The following is a 22,713-nucleotide window of genomic DNA, read 5'->3' as shown; positions in this document are numbered from 1 at the left end:
GATTGTAGCTCATCTGCTTCAGGAAATAATGGATTTCCTTATGGCCTGCTCTACATCTTTATTTGACATCAGAACATGGTAGGTGTTCTGTTCGATGATTAACGTGCATTATAGTCCCCATACTTCGCATACTAGTGGACAGAATATTTGCCACGTTGTCATGAAGTACCCGATGTGGCAAAATGTTAAAGGCATGACTAATTTTGAAGTGCTTGTTAGGGAACTTATGTATGCTACACAAGAACCCCCCTTATTGCCAACAAGACCAGAGTAAGTATATTAAGTTAAACAAATACCCTTTGGAACATAGTCACCAACATTTCTACTTGTTTGAAAGTGTGCAAACTCAATTTGTAGCCTCACTTCCAAAGCAGAAGTAGAAGTGTTGCTAACTGGGTCCCACTGGATATGTTTGGCTTTTTACTTTAGAGACCTTAGGTGGTATTCACCATCATATCTGCCTTAGTTTCAATGGTAGATATGCTCTCTCAGTTCGAAGAATATGCCTCGCAAGGCATACTCTGACACCCCCAACTTGTATCCACAAACTGTAAGGATTTATATTTAGCACAGTAAGTGAGCTGATGGCGCACAAAATACATGTTTTCTTGAGCTTCAAGAAGCTAGGAATGGAAGGCATTTGTATAGGTTCACTTCACAATTGTACAGGATTAGTCAGTACACTGATATGGGCAGACATGAACGGGTAAGAAAAGCTCATGGTAGGTGTGCTTTCCCAGGGATATTGCATAGGTAGGAGGTAGTACAGATACACATCATCTACATCTATGGATTCAAACTCATTGGTGTTGAGTTCGCACTGAATTATTATGACATGTTTGGGTCCGTGTTTGACCTGCTTGACATGTTCATCCTCCGTCAGAACTTAGTAGATGCTCGATTTGCTGTATGATAAGTGCATTACAGTCACAACACTGCATATAACTGTGGATGGAACATATGCTACATTCTCATGGACTAACCTGTGTGCCAAACACTACTCTTCTTCATAATTTATGATGTTCTCTTTAGGGAACTTAGAGAAAATTCCCCAGCATGTCTGCCTTAGTTTCAAAGGTAGATATGCTCACTCAGTTCGATGAATGGGTCTCAAAGGGCATTTTAGAACACCCCGAGCTTGAATCCACAAACTGGAAGGAGTTGGATTGAGCACAGTGAGTGCGCTGAAGGCGCATGAAACATGTCTTGATAAGCTTCATGTGGCTGTCATGGGTGCCATTAGTAAAGGTTCCTTATGCATGCTTTTGGTAATGTTCCAGAAGAAGGACGCAGTTACTTGACAGGTGGTAAAATGTAGCCAAACTTATTCTGTCCTGTGGCATATGAATGTGATGGGCCCTTGTCTGGCGGGGGTAAGTTGATTTGAGTGCAAAGATTGGTGTGGTTGGGCCGGTAGGCAGAGAGATGAAAGTGTTCTGTGTTGTCTGTGATTGGCATGTGAATGGACCATAAAGCTGTTGGTGCTGTGAAGAGGCTTTATGGGCTCACTTTCAGAAGGCTTGGTTTCAATATTCAGATACTTTTGATATTTGATAGTATTTATGCTTTGAAACCAGAATTTCTGGGAGGTGCTAAAACTAACTGGTGTAAGTGACTGATTAACTTTAACATAATAGTACCAGGGAAGTCCATGGGTGCAGGACGTGCGTGGCTCTCACCAGTTTCTCTTCACCCAGAATCCTCTGCAAATCACAAACTTTGCCTTGCATTTCCGCAAAGGAAAGTCCTGGAATTAGCAGGCAGCCACAAATTTCCGACCACCCACCATTCCCCTAAGCCTCCCGAGAAAAACATTAGCTCACTCGTTTCGGTGGGCAAGTGGCCGCAACAGGGACGGGCCCAAAACATATTCTGAAGAAATCAAAGTTATTTATCACAAAACAACCTGGTTGTGTAATGCGGGGCCCTGCTTGTTTGGTCCTGGGTTCGGTGGCCATATTGGGAAACCTGGGAAACCTGCGAAACCCAGACAATTCAGAAGACTAGACACCCGGGGGAGTCAGGTGTGGCTTGTGTGGATCCCCAAAGTTTTCTTACCCAGAACACCTTGCAACTATGAAACGTTGAATAAAAACACAATTTTTCCTTGCATTTCTGTCATGTAAACTACAACTATGTGCAGGGAGCCAAAACATTCCACGTATCCTGATAAAATCACTACCCCACTTGTGTGTCTATGCCTAGTGCCAGCGTCAGGAATGGATCACCCCAGGGTCAACATTAGCCCTTGTGTTATCCATTTCTGTCATGGGCAGTAGGCCCAGGCACATCAGTGGGGTAGCATTTTTATCGGGACAAGTTGAGGAAAGCTGGGTGATCAGAAGTTTGTGGATCCCTGCATACTGCTGTGTAGTTTATGTCACAGAAATGCAAGCAAAAATATTGCTTTTATTCAACTTTTTACCTTTACAGGATATTCTGGGTGACAAAAACCAAAACTTTGGGGAATCCACAGAAGTGATACCTCCCTGGATTCCCCCTGATGTCTACTTTTCAGAAATGTCTGGGTTTGATAGGTTTCCCTAAATGGTTCCCGATCCCAGTAGTAATTAGTACACTCATCTTAGCTATCATTATCACCTCAATATGTTTTGGGCCGTTCCCTGTCAAGGGCGCTGTCTACCCACACAAGTGATGTCCTATTTTTAATCGAGGGACCTGGGGTAATACTGGGTCCAAGGAACTCTGTGGCTTTCCTCAGATTCCAGAACTTTCATCACCAAAATGTGAGGAAAAAGTGTTTCTTTAGCCACATTTTAATTTTTGCAAAGGATTCTGGGTGACAGAACCTATTGAGAGCCCCATGAGTCACCCCATCCTGTGTTCCCCTAGGTGTCTGGTTTAAAAAAAATGTACAGGTTTCTAGGTTTCCTTAAGTGCTGGCTGAGCTAGAGCCCAAAATCCACAGCTAGGCACTTTGCAAAAAAATGTGTCAGTTTACAGTGTGAAAATGTGATGTGTCCACATTTTAATTGTGAGATTTGGGGGAATCCTGGATGGGAGGAAGTTGGTGGCTCCCCTTAGATTCCATAACTCTGCATCACCGAAATGTGGGAAAACATGTGTTTAAAAAAAAATAAATAAAAAAATTGAAGTTTGCCAAGGATTGTGGGTGACAGAACCTGGTGAGAGCCCCACAAGTCACCCCATCCTGGATTCCCTTGGGTATCTAGCTTTAAAAAATGTACAGGTTTGCTAGGTTTCCCTACGTCCTGGCTGAGCTAGAGCCCAAAATCCACAGCTAGGTGGAAAAATGAGGTGTAAATGTCGAGTTTTGGGTCGTCTGTCGCGGGCACTAGGCCCACCCACACAAGTGAGGTATCATTTTTATTAAGAGACCTTGGGGAACACAGAATAGCAGAACAAGTGTTATTACCAATTGTCTTTCTCTGCATTTGTGCCTTTCAAATTTAAGACAGTATATAAGGAAGCAGTCATGTTGAGACATGCCCTGTAGTGCACACGCTAGTATGGGGACCCCAAATTCAGAGATGTGCAAATAAACACTGCTTCTAAACACCCTATCTTGTGTCTTTTTTGGAAATACATTGGTTTCCTTGCTACCTATTTTTCACTGTTTAAATGTTACCAAATGAATTGATATATACCCAGGACAAAATGAAAACCCTTTGTAAGATGCAGCTCATTTATTGGCTCCGGGTACCTTGGGTTCTTGGTGAACATGCAAGCCCTATATATCTCCACAAACAGAAGGGTCCAGAGGATGTAACAATATATTGCTTTTGAAAATCTGCCATAGTTGGAAAGAGTTACAAATGAAAACTCAATTTAATTTTTTTTTTTTTATTTCAACTGTTACTTTCTACAGGAAAATCCTTGAAGGATCTGCACAAATGACCCCTTGCTGAATTCAGAATTTTGTTTACTTTTCAGAAATGTATAGCTTTCCAGGATTCACCTTTGGTTACATACCCATTGTTGTCACTAACTGGAAGGAGGTTGAAAGCACATAAAATAGGAAAAATGGCAGATGTCCCAGTAAAATGCCAAAACTGTGCTGAAAAGTGGTTTTCTGATTCTAGTCTGCCTGTTCCTGCAAGCTGGGAAGATGGCGATTTTAGCACCGCCAACCCTTGCTTGACGCAATGTACAGGGAAAAAAAACTAATGCTTTTTTCTGCAGCACTTTTTCCCCTATTTTTTTTCCCCAAAAACCAAATTGTAGCTGTATGTTGGCTAATTTCTCGGTCCCCACCATGGGAAATCCACAAACCCTGGGTACCTTTATAATCCCCAAGGATGTTGAAAGAAAAGGAGGCAAATTCGGTGTGGATACATTATGTGGAGAAAAAAAATTGGGGAGGGGTACGACGGCGACCGACATGGCCACACAGTGTTATAGCTCCGGCAGACCGGGCCTGAAATCTGGTCAGATGGTTCCATAGAGCACCGCTACCGGCATATCAACATCCTTTATAGCGCCTTGTGACTACAGGAGCAGAGAGTGCATGATCCTGACAGCGAAATTGCGATTTGCAACCGCCACGCGCCTCAGAGGCCCTGTGGTGACAGAGGCTGCCCCAACTATCTTGGAGACAACTCGATGGCGCTGTGATGCCACTTAAGGCCGACCAGTGCTGCCAAACTCCTGCGTGACCCATCTGCGGCGCACCTACGACCTAGGCGGCCGAAGACTGGAGCGGGAACCACCCAGCGACAGAGCTCCAGCGAAGGCCCTGTAGAGGGAAATCCAAATGTCGAGCTCACACACAGTAGGAGGCTAATGACGACTTGTGGGCTGTGCGCATATAACTTGCCACCATCCCCCGGCCCCTAGTAAATATTCCACTCATCCTGAACATCAGTTGGGACCACTTTGATGTTACATACTGCCATTTAACCTTCAACATTCTGGTGCACAAGGCTCCTGCCGCTCAGCAGTATCTGCGCCACAACTTTTAAGAATTCCTGATGAAACACTGCGTGTATCTTTGTTGCTGGCCCCGCTCGGTACAGGTAAGATTCAGCAGGGTTACAAGCACTTCCCTAGAACTCCAAGTGCACAGCGCCTATGCCTGAGGGTGCCCGCTCTGCCAGTTTGGGGAATAATAACGGAACATTCACTGACAAGCTCTGTCGACCTTGTCTGTACATACGGCCCTCAGCTGTATAGGGAGAGTCATGGCCGTGCCTGCTGCTGAGATGGTGCGAGCGACCCAAAGCAACACAAGCATCCTTTTGAGAAATCCAAGACCACTGGTGGAATGGAGACAATACTGGATATGTAGGGTGGTGCGACAGGCGGTCCGGCGACTGGGAACCCAGCCAGGATAAACGCCATTATGGCTGAATTCAGGAAGGGCTTTTGGGCAATCGACGCTCGCTTTGACACTATCGCGAACCTCCTGGACCAAATGGGAGGGCTGCCAAATAGGCATGAGGCGCACATAATGGGAGCTGAAGAGCATATATCCAGCCTAGAAGACCCCATCGCCACAGCAGTTAAGAGACTGGAAATGCTGGAGACCCTACTCAAGACAGTGGCAATTAAAAAACAAGACTTGGAGTGCAGAAGGTGTTGCATTAAATCTGTATTCTCAGTCATCGGACACGCTCTCTCTAGACCTGGTCATCTAACAGCTGCTCTCTGACCTACTGGGATGCCAGAAATGTAATCCTACCTTTGTCACAGAGTGTGCACATAGGTCCCTCAGCCTTCGGCCTGTGGCTGAGACTCTGCCACAACTAATAATTGCCAGGCGCCTCAACTTCAAAGATCTTGATGTGGCACTTCAAGGCAGTGCGGTCTCCCTCATTCCCGATTTTACCATTGAGGTCCAGGAGGCCGGACGCAAATTCCATGATGCCAGGTCAGCGCTGCGCAAATTGGGAGTCCGAGATGGCATGTTGTACCCTGCCAGGCTTCATGTGGATGCAGATGGTAAAACCCATATCTTCGGCTCCCCAGCAGACACAGTGGCGTTCTGCAAACAACAAGCACAGAAACGCACTTCCCCAGAGAGCACAACACCAGACCGATGCCCGCCATTCTCACTAATTGCTGGCAGCATGGAACTCTTTTCGCTAGACTGAAGCACGTCATCGATGTGCATGCAAGTTGCAGGATCATTCAGATGTCTGGCACCTTTTGTACCCCTTTGCTGCACACTTCTGTTGTAGTTACATCTGCGATGCTCTCACCTGGACCATCGCACTGACCCATCTACGACCTAGACAACACACTGATTTCCTCCACAGGCAGGGCCACCCACCTTGGCGTTGCTACTTCCATGAGATTAAGATACAAGGGTGGTGGTTTTCTAGGGGAATTGGCGCTCACAAATACCCTATCCTCAAAGTCTCTCCTGATCCTAATCTCCAAAAGGCAGTGCACTTAAAGGTGGGAAAAAACACATCTGCAACCCCCACATTTGAACAAAGACTGGCATAAACAAGAAATCTACATTTAAGGCACACGCCTATAAGCAATAACAAGACATTATTCACTCATATTGTGGATAGTCCACATATAAAGTAATATTCATTCATCAGATGGCACTCAAGCTTCAAATCCAAAATACAATTGGCTCAATTCGATTTGGCCTGTCACAAATTGAAACTCCAGTCCTGCAGTGCAGTTCAGCCAGTTTTAATCAGTTTTAAATCAGCCTCAGATCAGCCAACACGTGTTTTGTCCTGGGAAATAGCCCACCGACTTCGTCAGGGCTGGTAATCAATGAAAACCCAGTAGAGTATATGTGTCCAATCTCTTCAAATTCTGGCAGTGTACTCACAGCGCATGAAGATTTACTTCCTCGGGAGTGTTGATACTAAGTGACCTAAGATGTTTGAAGAGTTTAAGGACTCAGAATTGCATCATACTGGAGGGCAGTGACGATAGACTGGCTCTGGTGACACACTGTGCTCAAACCCACCTCATTGCTAGCCTTGCTAGGCAATGTATGGGACACACCCGAATCACTGTGTAGATATATCGCAACCACGTTGCTTCTGGACACACAGGAAATAGCCATACACTGTGGAAGCAAGTAACCACTTACAATAGCAGCATGGATTAAGAGTAATGTATTGTGACATTAACAGTGAGCTGTACGCAACTCTGCAACCACCCAACTCCAGATGAAGACATTTGGCAGCCACTGATGGACTATCTGCTGGCACGGGACTCCCAGGAATCGTCTCAGTTCGCATGAATACGCCATTGCACCCAGCAACAGGCGCTACCTACCTTATTTTACATAGCTGGACACTGGGTGGGCCTTGGACTTCAATATTATATATTCACACAGAGAAATATGGTTCTGTAGGAGTATTCATTATTATGTTTCGACTCTTGTCATGTTTATTATGAACTATCAAGTCATTCCAATCCCATTTTTGGGAGAATGCATTTGTATGGTATAATAAAATGATAAATAACATTTAAAATATATATATAAAATTCAAATATTATCAGACTCCTAAATTACTGGTAAGAACTGCAGAAGCAGCAATTGGTACAGTCAGGTACATACTGAAGTTCTACTTTGAGAGGGGATCCACAATGCCATTGATGGTGAACCTGAGGGTAATCATCAAGCATGGGGACTCAAAGGGGAGTTTAGATCAAGATCCTCATCTAAAAGCAGAGAGAAAGAAAATAATTAATGCCTGCTTAAAAAAGCAGCCAAGTTGTGTGAATACACGGAGTGTGGTCAACGTCCCCATATTGCACATATGTTGCATTCTGTGCATGTATAGGTGAAATGCAGAAATATTTGAAAGACAAATACAAGAGGGTCCAGAGAGAAGACAAATTTATGACTGGGACAGTTGCCACAATTATTAGTTTGGTCTCTCTCCTAAAATGTATCAATAAATCCAGCAGAGATTGTTAGAAACCGCCCGTTTTGTACAACTGGGATGCGGTCATCGAATCCTTTACTGATTTTCTGTACAGCCTTTTTACATGAAAGACGGAATATATTATTACCGATATTTAAGGCTTTGGGGATTAGGACCCTTGCCTCATTCCTTAGTATGGTTCTGAAATGTGAAAATATTAAATTGGGTTGCAGATTATGCCAATATTTAGATAAAATAACACTCAGACTTCAGGCAATGGAATTAGAGTGTGGGTGTATGTATTGACGTCAAGATGCAACTAAAAAGCTATAGGTTGTTGAGGTATCATTAATGCACTAAGTTTGGATTTCCTATGTCATGCTTATGGATCACAAATGCACTTCATAGTATGGATCTTGTAGGATAGGTCCCTTTGTGCAAAATGTTAGAATATATGGAATACTTCGAGTTTGGAACCGTTATGGCATGCTGCTAGAACACTAATCACTTTACAGTTCGGAGCTATTACTTGACGATCTCATACGCATATTTTACAATATTTTGGAATAGTACTAGTTTAATAGTAGGTTGTGTTTCTAAGTATTATGAAGAGGGGGTCTTAATTTGTCATAGCTATATATTCATTTCTAAAAACTGTATTAATTATTTTATTACATTTTTGGACTCTGTTAGCTAATTTATGCACTTTCCCATGAGGCAAATGTGCTTTAGGTATGAATGTATAAAGACTGTTCTAACGTATGCAAAAAAAATTGGGATAGTTAAGGGGAACTGCTTTTAGTTTAAGTTTTTTAAAGGTTTATAGAGAACTATAAGTGAAGTATTCTTACTTCTTTTAAAACGAATGAATGTATGGAAACTGTATATGAGGATTATTTGTACTTTGAAAAAAGTGTATTTTGCCATGTCACAATAAAAATCGAACTTGATAAACTAAACTTTAATCTTTTCCCCCAAATCTGTTTATTGATTGCAAATGTAACACACTGCTTCATCTGGTGTTATATGACCTGTAATGGTGCATCAGAGATCTTCTCCATCTCACTGAACATAGCCTATACAGATCTTGTACTTTCAGCAGATCATTCCTTCCCAACCTCCATCCCCTCCCTCCTCCCATATTCTCACAGAGATCTATCATCTGGGGACTATGACATCCTATTAATTTCTCCTCATGTCACTGGGTCATCTTACACTACCTCATCTCGCCTTGTAAGTCTATGTGCTGTCAGCTCGTTATCGCTATTCCTCCAAATCCCTCTTTCACTGCACCACTATTAAGGGTCATGTGGCCACCCAATGTACAGCAATTTGTCACCTTGCCAGCACCACCCATGGTAAAAAGAGCCTAGCCTCCATTTTCGTCTGCTGCAGCCGTGGGACAATGCCCAAGAGACCTCCAACACCAATCCCATGATCCACGTCAACTACGTCTCTCCAGACTTTCACTGTAGAGCGACACCCTAAGTCATGTGTAGGAGGTCTACTGTAATTAGGGCACATTGGCCGCACGCCACTGGCGAAGTTCAAGTTTATTCTTGATGCGTAATTAATAAAAATCAATACATCGATACATCACATCATTCTATAAAAATATACAATACAAGATATCAGTTTTACATTCTACAATATATATGATAAAAAGCATGCCAGAACTTATTATCTAAAAGGGGTTTCCTCACTCCTTTGCAAAGATTTTATGTATTGCTCTAACATTAGAAGTTTTCGTGATACCAAGCGTAAAAACTTCGAAAATTTAGCATTTAAAACAATGTCCAGGGGTTTGAAGCAGGCAATCACTGCTTGCCGGCAAGTCCGTATACCCCTCTGATTAAATAATGACTTCAATAAAAGTTTGTGTTCGGTTCTTAAAATGTTACAAATACAAACTAAATGAATTATATCTTCATGTCCGTTACCGCATAGCCTACACTGTGGGATTTTTGGAGAGCGTTCTGATGGGACTAGGTGGGCATTGCCTGGAATAATACCAAATCTATATCTGATAAAAAGGTCTTTATCTGTCTTGGTCCACCCTGCCTCCAGGTACGGCTGAAGCTTCAAAAGTTTGTAATCATTAATAATCATCCAGGAGTGTGATCGAGTAGCTAGTAAATCCTTGTCAATGATTAGTGATCTTTTTTTTAACATTCCAATTTAAATTTAAAAAAAAGAAATGTAAGATATTTGAATCCCATAACTCCACTGCCCCTAAGTCGATTAATGCCTGGTCTAGGTACCGACGCCCAGTGGCTGCGGTGTTTGAGCGGATCTCTTTCCAAAGGGCACGACAGAGCGGATTTTCCTTTGCCAGCTGTAACTGTTTCCAGGCTTTAATGTAGCTGGCTTTTCTGTCTATGCACTGGTTTACGTAGCCAAACTCCAGCCTAATTTGTGCTAATGAGGTATGTCCCGGTATATGAAATAGGGACCTAAAAACTTTTCTAATGATTTTAGTTAGGATAGTAGCGTATTGCCCACACAGAGCTTCGCTTCCATATCCTAAAGTTGGAATTAGTTTGGCTGCAATGACTTTAAGCAGGGGCCGATAGCTGGGGCCGATGAGGAATTTTTTATTTTTTTTTATTTTACAGTTTGGAAAGCGAATAATCGCACATGACCTTTTCTATATAGCTCCTGTTTCTGAGGAAAAAAAGGAACCACATTCATCAAAAAGTACACCAAGGTATCTGTACTGACTTACTTGTTCCAAAGGGCCCCTTTGTGAGTTACATTACATTTTTAAGGATTTTTTGCTGATTCTCATTACTTTAGTTTTATCCTGGTTAACTTCCATTCCACTCTGGTCTGCGTATTCAAATATCTTAACAATGAGTCGCTGTAGTACTACTTTAGTTTGGCTCAGAAGGACTACATCATCGGCATATAGCAGATTTGAAATAGTCATGTCGCCAAGCTTTGGAGAGTGCCCATTAACCCTGTTTAATTACACAGATAAATCAGATAAGAAGAGATTGAAAAGGTATGGTGCCAACACACAGCCCTGTTTCAATCCCTGCTTTGTCATAATTTTCCTTGAGAGGAAGGAGTCATCCCCTACCTTGGCTCTTACCCACGTGTCTGTATGTAGCTGCTGTATGGCTTTTAATAAAATCTCCGGTATTCCCCAGGAAGCTAGTTACTACCATAAGAGAGGTCGCAGGACCAGATCAAAAGCTGATTTAAAGTCCATAAAACACAGATACAAGGGCTGTTTTTTTGTTTGCTTTTGTCAATGACCATTGATAAGGTTAATATGTTTGCAGCGGTGCCTAGGCCCTTCACAAAACCTGTCTGATTAGGAGGGATAATACTATTTTCTGTTGCCCAACTACGGAGGTGTTCCAGTAAAAGACCAGCATAGTATTTGGCTTCTACGTCTATTAGAGTTATTAGTCGATATCTCTCGGGTTTTATTTTGTTACCTCCTTTAAATATTGGGTGAATTATGGCTCCTTTCCAGGATTTGGGAAGACTTCTTGACAATATACAATGATTGAAAATATGGGCAAGATTTTCACCCCAATAAGTCAAATCTAGTTTAAACAGATCATTTGGGATCCCATTGGGGGCGGGAGCACTCCCATTTCTGCTTTTTTTTTTTAATTAAGTTGCTAACTTCTGATGCTGAAAAAGTTATTTCTTTAATTTCCTTTTGGACAAAAAGGGATTTTAATATCATTTTCCCTGGACTTGATTTTTCTGTGGCCACTTCTAAGATTTTATCAACTAGCTTGGATTCATCAAAGTGTTGACTTAAGATATATCTTAATAAGTATCAGTGGGGTCATGTAGGTACTGTGTAAATAAAAGAATTGTTTAAATCATGCATTATGTGACACTTGTTGGACTTGTGCGCAGGCTTTTCCCCCACCCCCCAATCAGTCAATCACAAATCATCCGGACAATTCACATCCCATCGCTCCAGGGCCCAATCCGAGCTTCGCCCACTGTCCACCACTAAGGTGACGTACAGATGAGTTTTAGCAGCCTCCAGCCAGTTCCCACATTTGCCTCACCGTGACATGCTCCTGTGGCTTGGCGGGAAAGGAGGGCCAGATCCCTCCTCGCATTGTGTGCAATTCCAGCAAACAGCAGGAATGATCCCAGTCCCACATTATATTGCTGAGTCAGAACATGAATTTTTAACACTAGATGGTGCAATAAGGCACATCATGTTAACCCAAAACAGACTCAAGTTGAAGAACTATGCAATGTATTCTATCTGGTACCAATGTTTGCACCACTGCCTAGGAGGCCTTGACTGCTCGACCATAGCAAAGTGAGGGAAATTATGAGGTCCTGTCTAACTTTGGATGCTAATTGATGTTTAAACGGAAGATACAGAAAAGCTGCTATTTTTCAGAACCTAGCGTCCGAAATCAATATACTTTGTGCTGATAGCGATTCAGTTCAGAACAAGAATTGAGGAATCTTTTAAAATAGTAAATAAAAGCGAATAGTGAAGAAAACAATGGTTTTCACTGCCCACTCTTAATCCAGGCCTGAATCTTCAAGAAATGGCGCACACTGGAAAACAACAAATGGTTTGCAGGCATTTATCTACATGGTTCAAAAACAATAGTTACCTGCTCCGAAAATTGTGTCATATAACGCTGTAGTCTGGTCTGATTATCTGTTTTTTCGCATAACTGTACCAAGATGTCGAAGTCACAGTACTTCTCTGCGAGAGTAGCAGCCCACTGATATTGTCCCAGATCAACTAAAAAAGCAAAATGAAAACCATAAAAAACATACTGCGCTGCTCACTTTTTATCACAACTACACGAGTCCTTGAAAAAAATAAACAAGAATGCACTTCTTGATCGATTCTATTTAGGAGCAAGAGGTTTAAGAGCAGTTGCTAAAAATGTACTTCCTCATATTAATTTGCGGCCTTCTGCCCCAAATGAACCAGCCTTTTCCGTTCAAAACTCAGGGATGTTACTCAAAACTCCTCACAGTGCATCCCTAAGACAATGATTTATACAGCTAAAGAGCAACTAGAATAGAAAAAATGAAGGTCTTTGGAGATAAAAGGCCATTTGCAGCCTGACTGGACGCACACTGTCCAGAGAACTTAAGGAGATGTCGGCCCTAAAAAAAAATATGTAAAGCCCCTGTAGTGGATTCTAAACATAGAAAGGATACATATTTAATAAAACATATTAATAATACACTAAAACTTGCAATACCAGCTCCAGAAAGGCCCATGGACACTGTTCAAGCAAGGAAAAGATGCTCTTTTCCTCTTGGGCCTGTCACATCTATGGCCCGTGCCAAATAAAGGAAATCAGAATCCAAGAGCTGTTAGAGGGTGGAAGGTCGGCAGCCGGCTCCTGATTTAGCAACGTTAACAATGGAAACCACTCCTCTCAATGATAAGGAAGGAAATTTGATTCTTCAATATTTCCCTGCAATCTTAAAGGATCATGACTCCCTTGCCAAAAAACATTGTGGTTTACTCCTTAATGTGTTTTGCAAACCTCAGGGATGTATATCCTCAGTGTTATAAATGGGGTTCCTAGTTGGCTAGGGTAAGCACCTCAGCCAGGCAGGGACAACCACTCTAGTCAGGGCAAGGGAGCTACACACCCAAGATAATCCCTGCTCACTTCCTTGGGAGCTTGGCACGAGCAGTGCGGCTTATTCCCCAAGGCAATCTGTAAAGCATTTGCACAACCCACACAACACTAGTGACATATTAAATACACCACAAAGAAAAATCCATAACAAGATATATAAAAAATAAACTGTATTGCGCACAACATAATTAGACTAAAATGACATTTATCAGTAATACCCTGCTACTTAAGCAGTTGTCAGGTTATCACATAGGTTACTATTACTCTGACAACCAGCATTAGTCATATCCGTACATAATTACTACCATTCTGCAAAAATAAGCAGCGGTCATATCATCATCACCAAAAGTATATGCACATAGAGGGACACATTCCCCCAAATAGCAGATCATCATTATCATGAAGGCAGGACAAGAAGAAACATTTCCATATTGCCTATGTCGCAGAAAAATTCACCAAGGAAAAATTACTGTATGGCACATGTCTTCATTATCATTACCAAAACGCACATGGGGGAAGCATTCTGCATATGTCATAACACCAACACCAACACCAACACAAATGCACAGGTCATGAAAACATTTGCATAGGACATTTATCATAAGCACTCCCTGTAATGCATACCAAGGAGTGCCTGAAAATATATGTGTTCCCCTAACCTTGTTAGCATGACATAACTACCATAAGGTCATAGGATGGGATAAAGAACAGTATACCACAGAGGGTAGGAATCACCATAAATCACCTCCTGTAGCAAGGCTACAGCACCTCAGCACTTCTTTTATAGTGCATGCGATAGTTTTCAGGATAGCGGGGCAGGCACGGGACCTCCGTTGAGGGTTTCGTCCCCGTCCTGCCAGCCATACGATATCGCCACCTGCACAGATACAAAGAGGGGCTTACCCTCAGCAAACAAGGCCCCCGAGGCCACAGGTGCTGTCACTGCAAAAAAAATTAAAATAATAATAATAATAAATAAAAAGGGGGGGGGAGTGGTAAGGAAATCAGCTCACCCTCCCTTTGTCAGCTGGGGAGACCTCTCCTGGTCTCCCAGGGTAGATGACACTCAGATGCAGCCACCCGTGGCCACGCAGCACAGTTATTCTGCCCAGGCAGTTCACACTCTGCCCTACACAAGCCCTGGGGAGCGTGCCCAAAGTCCCCTGGCGCCTTCCGGACGGATGCCTTACTCCTCTGGGGCTGGTGGCACAGAGATGGGGCCAGGAGTTTCTACTGATATCTACGAGCCGTGGGCCAGCTCTTCCGCTCTCCTTGCCACGATCGCAGCGGTGAAGCTACCCAAAAGAAGATACCTGCTGATGCCCCTGAGGCACCAAGAAAAACGAGCAGAGCCACGCTTCGCACGAGGCTGCCGACGAGCTCCTCCTCACTCCTCTTGAAGCAGGTCGGGCGTCCTCCACTCGCGCCAAAGCAAGCCCAAAGCACTTCATGCGCTGTTTTAGACTAAAGAAAATAAAGCGCCCTTCAAGTGCTGAGACAGGTCAACAATCCAGCGCTCTTCCTTCGCTGGGTGAGATAAAATAAAGTGCTCTTCATGCGCTGGAGAGACATGACCGAAGGGGAAAACGGGGCGCACCACCCAGCACCTGGAGACGGCTGTGGGGGCACAAGGCTGCAGGGCCCAGGCAAGTAGGCCAGCACAAGGATCCAGAGAAAAGCTGTGGCAGTCCCTCTTGTGACCTAACAGGTCACAGGTCAGTCCTAAAGCAGTGCAGTCTCCAAGGTGGTTCCTGACAAGTCCTTTCAGCGTTTAATGTCATGCCCTTGTCCATCAGTGTTTAAAAATGTGGGGAACAACCCCCTGAACTTACTCATTTTGTACACCTTCCACAAAGGTGGAGAGAGTGTTCCATTCAGTTTCAGGAATGTCCCCTTTTCCAAAAACACTGGCTCCAGACATCAGTAGGGGATAAATGAGCCATTTGTGTGAGGCCACAGCACAGCCTTTCCAGATGCATGTGTGCCCCGCCTCTACCTCTCCAAGCCTAGGAAGACCACTCAGTATGCAAATGTACTGTTGTTACACCCCCACTCTGTGTACTGGCTGTCTAAAAAGTATGCACAAAGCCCAGCTTTCACTCTACCCAGAAGTGGATTGGAGTCAAGCTTCTAAAGCACCGGAGTTATAAGCACAGAGAAACGTCCACTTTCTGAAAGTGGCATTTCTACAATGGTAATAAAACATCCACCTACACCAGTAAGCAGCATTTCTCATTACCATTCCAACCATACCAAACATGCCTACGTCACCCCTCACAGATCACACAATACCATTCAGCCATATGAAAAGGCTTTCCCAATGCAATCCTATGAGAGAGGCAGAACTCCGAGCAGTTGTAGTGAATCCTAGTTTGTTTTAATGGGATAACAGGAGTTAGCTTAGCCGTAGGCTTGTAAACTCGTGCCCCCGTCACCTAGTGACTTTTAACCGACTTAGCTTGCTCAGTCTTAGCTCATTTAATTATTTATTTCCTCTAAGATGGCTGCCTTGTTTATAGTTAGGCCACTTGTTATGAGTTTTATTATCAGTGTCACTGCGCCAAGGCGTCAAGATCAAGCACAAAAGACAAACAAACAGTATGTGTTCACACTTGGGGATTTTCCCTCTATACTTTCGAGGGATTGTTGATATTAATTGCCGTCCCAAGCATGCCTGTTATCTATTGTTTTGGAATACACCTACGTCAGGGGACCTTGTAGATCTGTATAAATACATCACACTTCAGACAGATAATCAGAGGGATTCCGACCAGAGGGCATCGCCACCATCGCTGATACCGATGCTGCAGTCATCTTGACATTGACCAAGTCTTCGTGTCCCTACGGAGTCTGCGATAGAGACCTCATTCCAAGGTAACGAGGGTTGGGGGCTCTTCATGAACATGGCTTTGGCAGATTGGGTTTAGCAAACCCAGCTCTCCTTTAGGTAGGAGGTTAGGCCTATCCTCATTAGGGTATTAGGGCATATTCCAACTCGTACATATATATATATTTCTTTCATATATTGCAAAAATGGTGGGGGTCTTTATAACCATGACTTTCTTCTTCACAATACTGTTGCTTGGTATATTCATTATCCTAATTATTGCAGTTCATGCAACTTATCGCAAATGGCACTTATGTTAAATAAAAACTATTATAACTTCACTGCATCTGTGTTATTGCCTTTGTTTGTATGAGACGTAATACATCTGTGAGAAAAGGGTAATCTCCGTTTAACCACAACAACCCTGAGATATCTTACTTTGAGTCCATACGTAAGCGACTGCTACAAATCACCTTTTACTATTGTGTTTCTGGTGAGGTACTGCTAGGGAGCCGGTAAGGTTTGGACAACAGTTACCACTAGTTGTAGGAAGAGACTTAGTCACCTACAAACGAAAGTACTGTCATCCTGAGACCAGCAGTCTTGCTCAGAGCAAGAGTCCAAACTACGACATGGCGCCACTAAGGATGGTGTTTAGGCACTAATTTACGGATACCCTGACTATCACTGTCTCACAGACAACAGGTACCCTAAGTACCATTATACGGAGACGTCCATGGTCTTTGGGAGAATCCTCCTCAGCTGAACAGGTAACATCTAATTAAGCTGTAGGTTGTTCGAGCTCGAACTCATAAAAAGGAAAAACTTCCCCTATTTTTGGTGTTCCGTTTCTCTAAACAACTATGGCTGATACCATAGACATTCCTGCAAATGCTAGACATGCACTTACACAACATTTATTAGCGCATGGCCCTACAGAAGAGGGCGAGGATGTTACTCTGATTATAGAAGCGACTGAAGCATACCAAACAGAGACTTTTTACACAGTTGGGTCACCTTTCCTGAGGCTAACCAAAGAACGCACACATTTCACACATATGAAATTGAGAACGTACCTGTACGGTACGAAGCATACCAGTATCATGAAATATCGCTCACATACCAAGAGCATCAGAACTGGTTTGAAGGCGCCCTACCACATGTACTATGAAGAGTGAGGCTAGGTCCCTTAAGTAATGAGGGACCTACATGGCCTATGTATGCCACATATACACCTCAACCAGGCATACAGAATATGCCGATCGCAGATTTACGAGTACTATATAATGAATTAGTGGCATTATATAGACGATTGGTTCAGTTCGTAATGCGAACATTGAACACAACACCAGCGCGTCCAACACCACCAGTAGCTGGTGGTTATCAATTGGCTACTGGAATTAATCCACAAACATTGCATACTATTATGGGTAAAGTGCCCACGGAACGGGAAAAAATACCGTTCTGGATTGCCTAGAAAACTAATCAGCTGGAAGCTGTGTTCCCCCATACGGGACCACAGGAAAAACAGACTGTTCACTATGTGCTTGCCATTTGGGATGGTTCCCTCGGTGGATTAATGTGCCACATGGGGTACAGTCTTCGCTGCCATTTACACTACCACACATGGTACCCCTACACTTGCCAATTTACCGGAAGTGTTCAAACAAATACAAAATGAGCATGGGGCTGCACCGGCCCAGGATCTGGGGATGAAATTGAAGCGTAACTTTGACGCCGTCTCCTCAATAATACTAAGTAATATTAAAGGGGAAATGGTGGCACTGGCAATACACCAGTGTCTCCGGGAAACTCCAAATATGGAACAAGAGAGAGAGCTGCCAAAAATAATTTCCGATATCTATACTAGTATAGGACGGGATAGTTTGGGAGCCAAACCTAAAAAATTGGAATTACCAAGTACCACCCATAAGGAAGGTACAAAGCAGGCACAAGAGGGCTCTAAAAAGCGCTGGGACAAACAAAAAGATTTCAAAGACAGGAGAAATAAAAGAGCTGATTCTCCACATCCGGAGTACTCCGAAATGAGGTATAATCTCAGAAATAGGGATAACATTAGAACTCCAGACAGATATACTGATTCACGTCCTTCTCGTTCCTTTCAGGACGCACCGGATAAACGTAGCGAGAGAGGGGGCCGTCAAGATCGACGTCCGGAATACGTGAAAGAAAAAAAAGACTCGCCACAGTCTACCATTAAAAAAGAAGAAAAGACTCCTCTGCAAAAACCACAATTTAAAAAGAAGAAAGTGGCAGCACTGACAGTTAAAAATGCCAGTAGTATTGAGAACACTGTTGAGGAACCAGAAGTGGACTGTGACTCTGTTGGACAGCGCGGCAGAGGTTACGATATGTCCAAGCTCCCACATGGGAAAGATGTCATTTTGCCTTCTTTTTCCGATCTTGTTCCGGAGGCAGACAAAAAAGCCTATGCTGCTGAATGGGCTTTAGCGCAGGCTCCTGCACTATACCTTAATCATGTAGGGTGGGACAAGGACTCTCCTTGTCATGTTATTCCCGTTAGGTCTACACCCCACCCGCAGCCACAATACCCTGTTAAGCATGAAGCAAAAGCTCCGGTGACGGAGATACTGTCACAACTTGAGTACCAGGGAGTGATTGAGCCCTGCGATGAATAATCCATTATTTCCCGTTGCAAAACCAGATCATTCATATAGAATAGTGGTTGATTATAGACACTTAAATAGTCATACACGCACATATGCTATACAAAATTCACACAGCACAGCACTGATAAACAATATAGTGCGTAAAAAATATAAAACTACATTGGATATATCTAATGGGTTTTTCTGCCAGAATTTAGCACATGAAAGTAGGGACCTAAGTGCACTTTCATTTGGCTCTCAGAAACACTTTTGTCATTTACCCCAAGGCTATAAAAATAGCCCAGGACTGTTTTCAGCCTGTGTGACATCAATTTTTCACAAGCTTGATTCCGATGCATTGTCCTATGTGGATGATATCTATCTCACCGACGACGCCCTCGACATTCATCTTGCGAGGGTCGATCGGATCATTTTGGGATTTGCAGACCTCGGTTATAAATTTAATTTTAAGAAAAGCAAGATAGCCTTTCTTAGTGTATTGTTCCTGGGATATGAGCTATCAAACGAGGGGAAGAGCCTGGCCCCGCACTTCCTAGAAAAGTGTGCTCAACTACAGCCTCCGAACACACTTAAGAAATTACAGTCATTACTGGGTTTCTTTAATTTTGGCAGAACATACATTCCAGATTATGCAGAACGCATCAAACCACTTTATGACTTAATTCAGCCCAACTTTTCTAGCAGACGATGGACGATTGAACACACACACATCCTTAGGGACATACAACGGGACATGCTAGAAGCTAGACACTTATACACACGTGACAATAAAACAAATTTGGTCATCAGAATAATTGCTGGTGCCCTTGGATTTACTTATGTCACCTTTAATGAGGGTGACACTGTGCCGATAGCATATAAATCACATTTATACTCAAATGCTGAAAAACGTTTTGCACCTACAGAAAAGATTCTGACAGCAGTTCAGATGGCCGTCATAAAGGAGAGGCCACTTGCCCAGGGGAAACGCATTATTGTTGTCTCCCCGGTGCCGGCCTTAGAGGCTGTCACAAAAGCGAGTGTTCCAAATGCTAAGGCATTACATCCACGCTGGATTCAATGGGCAACGTCTCTGACCGCCACTGATGTTGATTATGTGTTTGACCCCAGGCTTCAGACACAAGAATTTCTCCAGTATGAACCTCTACATATCTTGCCACTGGACAGTTATAATACTATCATTTATACTGACGGATCGGCACAACCGGCTGTAGGTACTAAACATCAATACTCGGAGGGCTTGCGCAGCCGTGTGCGGGATAATGGAAGACGGAGTTTTCCATCCTCACAATACCTACACTCAGACCTTAGGGGACTGCACAGCCCAGTTGGCCGAGCTTAAGGCTCTTCTTCTAGCGCTCGAACATACTGAGCCAGGAACACAGACTTTGATAGTCTGTGATTCATATTACTGCGTCCAGTCATACAATGAATATCTCAATCATTGGAAACTGAACAGGTTTAGAGATTCTAAAGGGAACACCACTAAACACAAAATGTTGTGGGGAAGGGTGGCTGATCTTAAGGATAAGCTACCATGTGTCCATGTAGTTCATACATTAGGACACCAACGTGTAGGAATACACGTTGCCGGCAATACATTGACTGATGAAGCAGCCAAAGCGTCAGTAGCTACGGCTTCTGTGGCTGCAGTGATTCGTTCTCGGACGAGGTTGGATAATGAAATACTGGTTGCCGTTAAAGCTTCGGCTGCAGGCAAGACCCTTCCAAAAGGATACCCTCCGAACTATACTTACCATATCAGTGCACAGAATGTTGCTTATGCAACGATTCCTGGAGTTGGTGATCGAGTAATCCCCAATGAAGACAAGAGATTAGAGCGGATTACAGCCGCACACGAGGGTGTCGCTTCTGCACATGCTGGTATACAGGCCACTATAACAATTTTACAACAACGATATTGGTGGCCTGGTCTATGCAGACTGACTAAACAGTATGTCCTTTGCTGTGACATTTGTCAGCAGATAAAGGGCTCAAATATCAAACGCCCTCCGCAGACATCCCTCTTAGGGTCAGACAAGCTACTCCAATGTGTGTACCTGGACCATTGTGGTCCCTTACAGCCTGATGGTGCATACAAATACATTTTAGTGGCTGTGGATTCCTGTGGGTATGGCCACAGCGGTCGGCTGACGCCCAGACTGTTATAAAAGATTTGCTGATCTTTATTGGTACATATGCGGTTGCAGCATTCCATTCGGACCAGGGCCCTGCATTTGCCTCTAAAGCTTTCAGGGACACCATGAGAACGATGGGTGTTGAACTCCATTACTCCTCACCATACCATCCAGAGGGAAATTCGGTCGTGGAGAAGCGGAATCGTGATCTAAAGCAGTCCTTAACAGCTCGAGTATTAGGTTCAGGCCGTAGTTGGTTACATCACCTATATGGGGTCCAGAGAGCACTGAATAATCTGCCAAGACGGTCCTTGGGGGGGAAGTCTCCATATGAGGTTCTCTTTGGGATACCTATGTATGTCCCTGATCTTGATGACCCTGGTATGGTGGCAGCAGAAACACCATTTGACATAAAAGAACATCTCACTGTTTTACAGGAGCTTCAACAATTTTGTGATGATAAATCATCTGCAAGTGCTGCCACTTTAGGAATAAGGGAATTGGCGAAAACTTCGACTGGCTGGATTCCTAACGTTGGGGATCTGGTTCCTGAGAAGATCGCTGTGAAAAAAGAGTTCGGTCCATCATACAGAGCACCTGTACCGGTCTTGGGAATAAAAGGAACTAGGACTGTCATCCTTCCACCATTGTCTGGTTCTAAATCGAACAGATTCATCTCCATTGATGACATCAAATTACACCATGTGGCCGATTCTTCACAGTAGACCAGGAGGGCCCTTGGGTAGTTCCCGATCCCCTCTCACTACCCAACAGGACATCCATCTACATAGTCGGATGAACATCACTACTACTGACTATGCAACTATGTCAACTGCTGTTCAAGACACTTCCTTAACCATGGGGAGGGCAGAAAATGAACTTTTGTTGGTTCCAGTAACAACTTCGGTGACCACCCCGCTTCAGGATTTGGCTGTATTTTACACGAACACTTCCACGACTAATGACGTTGTCTATCAAGAACCTCCACGAACGGTGGATCAGAATTCAGCGGGTCCTGTGTTTGCAGAGACTTCCTCTGGCTATTTCATTGACGTTGATGATTTTTCTTCAGATTCATCCTCAACTGTGACTGACAAACGTTCGATAAGTAGTAAGCTGTATCGATGGCTTAAAAATAACTATTTGGTCTACCCATGGAACTATCTATGGTTCTGTTTGACTTATTGCATTATTTTTATGGATTGGTTTTGTGACTGTTTTCTTTTTACTGATTAATGGTCACTATATTGCTGATCGCTCCTCTGTGGAACCTGTTGATGAAATTTTAACACCACATCATTCTTCACATAAGGTCCGACATGATTTGTCCCCTGTCAATATTACAGCTACACCAATTACTGATGGGATTGTGTGGGACAAAGTTCCATTCGATATATACGGGCCTACAGAGATAATTCAAATACCATACGTGTTCAAAATTTCAATGTCTGATGTTATTACACCTAATGTTGTCTCTGATGACTGGGATGTCCAGGACTATTCCGCTTTTGGAAGTGATGATGTATATGATTATACAATGAATTATGGGGAAATGTTCTGCTATAACAATTGGGGACATCACTACCTACACAGTGCAACTAGATATAGGCCTCTCTTTAAACTATACACAATGGGAACACTGTTCGACACCACAGGTGGGGAGTC

The 22,713-nt window shown here is 43.4% G+C and overlaps 1 protein-coding gene across 1 annotated transcript in view; it reads right to left on the bottom strand.

The window, feature by feature from the left end:
- The window catches only part of NUP133 (nucleoporin 133), a 942,256-nt gene that overhangs the window by 358,480 nt on the left and 561,063 nt on the right, over positions 1–22,713 (bottom strand). The window contains exon 19 of the mRNA XM_069234985.1: positions 12,437–12,570. Coding sequence (XP_069091086.1) covers positions 12,437–12,570 — 134 coding nt within the window. The remainder of the gene's footprint in view (positions 1–12,436; positions 12,571–22,713) is intronic.

This window comes from Pleurodeles waltl, chromosome 5 (assembly GCF_031143425.1).
Source record: "Pleurodeles waltl isolate 20211129_DDA chromosome 5, aPleWal1.hap1.20221129, whole genome shotgun sequence".
Classification (NCBI taxonomy): domain Eukaryota; kingdom Metazoa; phylum Chordata; class Amphibia; order Caudata; family Salamandridae; genus Pleurodeles; species Pleurodeles waltl.
The sequence above is the reverse complement of the archived record's forward strand: the minus strand, read 5'-3'. Positions and strand labels throughout refer to the sequence as shown.